This window comes from Carassius auratus, unplaced genomic scaffold (assembly GCF_003368295.1).
Source record: "Carassius auratus strain Wakin unplaced genomic scaffold, ASM336829v1 scaf_tig00215205, whole genome shotgun sequence".
NCBI classification, from domain to species: domain Eukaryota; kingdom Metazoa; phylum Chordata; class Actinopteri; order Cypriniformes; family Cyprinidae; genus Carassius; species Carassius auratus.
This window is the reverse complement of record NW_020527982.1, coordinates 447,052-453,109: the sequence shown is the minus strand read 5'-3', so window position 1 is coordinate 453,109 and position 6,058 is coordinate 447,052. Positions and strand designations below refer to the sequence as shown.

Here is a 6,058-nt window from a genome sequence, read left to right as displayed (position 1 = left end):
TATTATTTGATCATTTTGTTGTGTCCTTGATGATCTGATGTTCTCACCTCAGTCTTCAGGATGCTGGCAGTGTCATCCTCTGTGTTTGATTCCTGTTCACTGCTGCAGGACAAAATAAAATGCAAACTTACACATCTGAAATATGAATCATATTTGAAGCTGAATGAAATCCTTCTTACCTATCATTATCCTCATCATTTTGAGAAGGTTGTTGGTGAAACCTTAACATAACTTTGTGGGTCCCGTCTGTTACTGCTGAGAGAAATGTTCAAGTATATTTATTTACTAATTTAGCAGGCATTGTTACATGAACACATGATCTTGATACTAACGTCATGTCCTAACATTTTAGCTACAGAAACTATTTTCCCAGCAATACACTGGGATTTTAAATTTTTATAGGGAAATGAAAGTGTGTGTATGACAGTATGTGTATATATATATATATATATATATATATATATATATATATATATATATATATATATATATATATATATATATATATATATACTGTATACCGGTCATGCCCCTTAATGTTTTTTCATGTTTTTTTTTTTTATGTCGCAGCCGTGTGTTAAACTGCTTTAAATAACTTTTTTTTCCACATCAATCTACACTGCATACACCATAATGACAAAGCAAAAAACTGAAAATTTAAATAAGTACATTGCATAAGTATTCATCCCCTTAACGCAGTACTTAGTTGAAGCACCTTTATAAATGTATATGCTGTCTCTTTTGAATCAATTTAATGCATCCTTGCTGAATAAAATATAATTTTTTCTTTAAAAAGCAAAAAAAAAAAAACGACCCAAACTATTGAACAGCAGTGTAATTGAACATTTCAGCACTTACCCTCAATTTGCTCCTCTTTAAAAGACTCTCCGTAATATCTGTTACATGCTTCAATTCTCTCTTGTTCCTGCTCCATATCCCTCTCTATTTCAGTTTTCCGCTTCTCCAAGAAATCATCATCGTCATCACAGATCACCTTACTTGACTTCATTTGAAAGAACTCTTCTTCTGCATTAATATCACGGTCATAATCATCAAGCTTCATGTTGTCCTCATCCATCAGAAAGGTGCTGATATTTTCTCTGCCGTCTGAATCCTCTGAGGGTTCACGGCTGTCTTCTCCATTGCTTTGGTCTTGTCTGAATGAACTGGACTCTGGAGGATGCGACTCACTAATGCAACATTTTGTTCTCAGTTCCTCTTCACTGCTGTGTGGAAAATCACATACAAATCAAATGTATGAGCTTGTATGTTGCTCTAAAGTATAAAATATATACATTATGTAACACAAAACACTTTTTTGCTTTTGGAGTGTAATGTGTAGAAATCCGTCTTACCTGTAACTATCCTCCTCATACTGAGAGGATTCTGGCTCCAAACAAAATGTCACTTTATGGCTTCTCGCTGTTGTTGTTGGGAAAGAATTGACCACATTTTAAAACTGTCCTAATAAAAAATGTGATACAATTATTATTATTATTATTTTTATTATTATCTGTATTAGGATGTTAAGATCACAAATCAGCATTTACTGTACCCTTGTTTTCCTCTCCTTCGACAGGCTCGTAATATCTGTTAAATGCTTCAATTCTTGCCTTTTCTTTCTCCCAGTCCCTCTCGGTCTCCTCTCCATCATCCTCCAGCTCTTCCAGGAAATTGTCCTCTTCATCACAGATCACTTCTTCTTCATTAATGTCCCAGTCATATTCATCAAGCTTCAAGTTGTCCTGGGACCAAAACATCCCAGGTAACAAAGTGTTGATATTTTCTCCAATGTCTAAAACTTCTGAATGTTCACTGTTACGTTCTTGGTTGTTCTGGTCTGTTTCCACTCGAACAGACTCTGATGGATGTGACTCACCCACACTTATGTTTTCAGACAAATCAGTTTCAGTAGAACATTTCATTACAGTTCCATGAGATGTTGGAATGCTTGATAAACCTTCTACACAACACATCTCTGGTTTCTGACTATCTTCGACCACCCCATCCACTACTTCATGCTCAATACTGTTCCAGTCTGTAGCAAACTCCTTCGTGAAGGTGTGCTCTTGTTTCTGGAGAGGTGTGTTCTTGTCCTCTGAGACTGTATGTGAAATGAATTCAGGTATATCTTCTTGGTTTTTGCTGTAGTCACCATCACTGCTGAAATCACTATCATAGTCGGGCTGTTCATTCATGTAGCATTCACTGGAATTGGATCGGAAATTCTTAGAGAATCCAAAATCAGAACTTTCCCCGATGTTTGAAATCTCACGGTGATACCCAGCATCCAGAGGTTCTTCTAGGTTCTCCGTCTCATAGGAACAACCTAGGCCTACAGCCTGCACCTCAGCTAGATTGCTGTCTGTGCGATTGGGTTGTCCAGCCTCTTGACCGTCACTGCTGTCCCCACTGTCACTTTGAGACAGATCAGAGGGATACTCTGCTAAACATTCTTCGTCTCTCTCATGATCCTCCTGATCTTCTTCTGTAAACTCGTTCATCTCATCCTCAGACTGGACCTCCACTGATGCTACTTTCCAATCTTGCCGTGTTGACTGTATGGCACTAAAACGTTTGAGCTGCGTGTCATCTTGTGAATTCTGAAGGACATGTTCCTCAGTGCTATCAGGCTCCATTCTTTCCTCTTTTGACGTTGAGCTTTCATTTTCAGATTCATCCAGCATCTGGTAGGACAGTAGATGAGATGTGGTCTCCTCCTGAGTCCTTGTGCTCATTGTTTCCAGACCATAGTGAGATCCTTCCTGAAGAACCATTTCCAGCACACTGACATCTTCAGCTTGTTCCTTGCTCATTTGATGGATATCTTCATGTATCTCAAATTCTTTCTCTCTGCACTCCTCTTCATGCAAGCTTAATAGCTGGTTTTGGGTTTGTGTCATATTTTCGACTGGTTCGTTGTCATCCCATGAACCACAAAGCGTAGATCCTGCCTTCATGCTTTGTGTATCTAAAGAGAAGTTCCTACTGTTCTCAAAACAGTGCTTAGTTTCCTCTTCCCTATTCGTCCACTCTGAATCGATGTCAGAATCAGATCCACTGGATTCTCTGAGATTGTCGTCCTCCTTCATGCCTGGCTTATTTTGAGGTGCATTAATGCTGTGAGCGGTTGCTGTGTCTTCATCAAAATTAAGATTCTCAAAGTTTGTTTCTGTTTTTTTTTTATATATAAATAAAGGAGAAATACACGCATCAATACTAATTACACTGTAAGAAAAAGATCTGTAGAAAAATGGATCCTGGCAGAAAATTACCAGTACCTTTTCTGTTAAGTTTACAGACATTTCCTTCAACTTTAAAACAACTTTATGCAAATCGAAATATGAGTAAAACACCTGTGAAAAATCAATACAGAAAATTCCTTCATATTAATATTATACATTGGGCCATATTTTTATGGACTTTTCTAAGTGTGTGTTGTTAATTAGGTCACAATATTTATGGAATACCATGGTTTAGCAGTGAGATCATACAATATGCACAATTGACAAAAAAACATTTTCCTGCTTAATTAAAATAAAAAGTGTGATACAAAAATCTTACCTGGGAATGCATCCAGTAGAAAATCATCAATGTTTTGATCCATCTTGTTTTTGACACAACAGGAGGTGTAAAGTATTTAATTTCATCCCATACAGACAAAATCAGTTTCAAACATGACAGACACTCTGAATGTTTTACCACTTGACAAAATGAGAGAGTGTGTTGCGTACCGCTTCGTGTCATAGCTGTTTCCTGTTCAAACAGGGCCGTGACAACAAGAACATCAACACAAACAACACAGAACTTAACTTACAACAACATTTAATTAAAAAACAGCTACATGAACATGCAATTTAAATCAACATTGTAAAATATAAATATCAAAAGTTAACCTATCAAATATGTCAAGTTATGTTTGCTTGATTACTTAATTACATATTACTTGTGCGTGTCTGTGTGCGTGTTCGTGTCTGTGTGACATTTTCAAGGCTGTGGTTAGAGAAGCACAACCACATCATGTATCCTCTAAATTTATGCATCCTTTGCATGAGTTGCACAGAAATTTTATTCATAATGCTGCCGTCTTTTCATCAGACAATGTAAAATGCTTTTGAAATTAGCATGACACTCTGTGTCCATTCTGTAAGGTTTCTTTTTAGTGAACCACTGTAGTGCTGCGAGTTTTTGTCAATATTATATTGTGAATAATTTAGTTACAAGACAGAATGAAAGAACATAGGAGCATAGCTTCTACTCCCCTTGATCAAAACTGAGGAGAAAATGAGCTGATTTAAATGAGAACAGCCCCCTCCCTATCCTATACTGTGTATGTGTGTGTATATATATATATATATATATGAAAGCTTTGTGACTTTTAGTCCATGTCTGTTATACAATTTCATGAAATTCTGGACATTATATTTATTATTTAATCTTCACTATTAGCAACTTCAAATACAGAACACTGTAGCAGAGCACCAAGCCATAAATCAAAATTTATTTTAAAGATAATGTGCATATATAATATTAAAAATTAAATAAACATGTCTTAAATAATGTAGTAAACAACTTTTCCAGAAAAAGCCTAATAAAATATAAGATTAAAGCTTTTTTTCCCCATTTTCTATTCCCATTTTCTTTCTGTGGTATTTAGAATATCTCTAAACATCATGTATGTGTTCTGCTGCTAGTGTTTCATTTCATGACAAAATGTACAGTTATTAGTACAATTATTACAGTATCAGGGCAATAATTATAAACTATTATTATTGATACTTTATAGGTTATATTCACAGATATCTATTAGTTCACAGTTCATGGCGCAGTAGTGGTTTGCTTTCAAATCCACCTCTACAGGATAGTGGTCACTGACTTCCAAAGCCTAGGTGCAAAACAAAAAAGAAATAAAGAAATTAATCTTTCATTAATTTTTACTCCTTTTAAGAATTAACTTATGGATTGTTTTGCGATACTGTTTACTGTACCTCTTCCTCAGATAAACTGAATGAATTCTTTTCTGAAGTTGAATGGTTGAGCAGATTCCGGAACTATTCCAGAAATTAATTCCTTGCCATGAATGATAATCCCAAAAGTGGTTTTCACAAGGATTTTACTGTAAGACTATGGAACATGCCATTGTTAAACCGGTAACTGTAGTTTAGGCTGAGAATGCAGAGAGTGCAGCAGGAATGAGTCCTGAATAAGCAACTTCACTAGTAACACTTTTGAAACCTCTATGTGTTTATTATCACACTCTTGCAAACTACTCAAACTTGTGGATGATGGTGGTGGTGTTGACGTCATGTGACCATGGTGTAGTTCGTTTATAGCCTAACTTTAGCTTTTTACTTTTGGTGACTGTATTAAGGCCTTAAAAATTCATCAAAGTTGTGTTATTCATATCAGAGTTTATTTTCTGAAATAATCCTAAACTCAATGCAAAATTCCTATTGGCTTTTTGTCTAGAAAACTGGTGTCACACTGTTATATGCACTTCCAGTTTTACATCACATTCAAGCTGCAATTCATATAACAGTAAGGTTACATGCATTTCCGCAAAAGCAAATACTACTCACCCTTTATGACAGCTGTCAACTATTATCATGTTATAGAGCTGGAGGGAATGTTTTAATGGACTCTGATTATCTTTACACAGGAGACCATTGTGAAAAGCAGTGTTAAAACACTCTGTATCAGATCTCCATTAATGTGTAGGTCACTCTGGAACGCTAAAAAGAGTGACCTATCATGACAATGTGCTTTTTCAGCCATTCAACACAACGATATTGTCCTTGTACTCAGTGAGTGCTAACTGAAAGACGTTTACATTACACTATCTGGAAATTACCTTTTGAAATCATTCAGTAAAAACAGAGATACAATAAAAATACAAATGTTACATGTTTAATACTTATTGCAAATCTTAGTTACACAGTCAATTTATTCCAGGCTTGATCTGTTGAACTACCATCGTGTTTGGATTTTTAAATGTACCGTTTTCCAATAATGTACCGAATTCAAATAATCAGTTATAAACTGTACAGTTCAGATACAG

General features: G+C 35.6%; 1 protein-coding gene across 3 annotated transcripts; it reads right to left on the bottom strand.

Annotated features, from left to right (window-relative positions):
• Window positions 1-822: 822 nt before the first annotated feature.
• On the bottom strand, window positions 823-3,708 carry LOC113093943 (dentin sialophosphoprotein-like). Of its 3 annotated transcripts, none has more exons than XM_026259554.1 (4): window positions 3,565-3,708; window positions 1,556-3,172; window positions 1,356-1,422; window positions 823-1,226 (listed from the first exon to the last, which is right to left on the bottom strand). In XM_026259554.1, the coding sequence occupies exons 1-4, from the start codon at window positions 3,605-3,607 to the stop codon at window positions 848-850; spliced, it is 2,106 nt and encodes a 701-aa protein (XP_026115339.1). In that variant the 5' UTR covers window positions 3,608-3,708; the 3' UTR covers window positions 823-847. The 3 variants fall into 3 exon arrangements, with proteins under 3 accessions (XP_026115339.1, XP_026115340.1, XP_026115341.1); XM_026259555.1 differs by having other exon boundaries at window positions 1,556-3,139; XM_026259556.1 differs by lacking the exon at window positions 823-1,226 and having other exon boundaries at window positions 1,366-1,464.
• Window positions 3,709-6,058: the final 2,350 nt, after the last annotated feature.

Excerpts from the sequence above, each read along its gene's own strand:
- LOC113093943 (XM_026259554.1), bottom strand. The coding sequence starts at position 3,607 with ATGGATCAAAACATTGATGATTTTCTACTGGATGCATTCCCAG. Across the intron at positions 3,173-3,564 it reads TCTACTGGATGCATTCCCAG|AAACAAACTTTGAGAATCTT; the intron begins GTAAGATTTTTG and ends AAAAAAAAACAG. Across the intron at positions 1,227-1,355 it reads TATGAGGAGGATAGTTACAG|CAGTGAAGAGGAACTGAGAA; the intron begins GTAAGACGGATT and ends TTTTCCACACAG.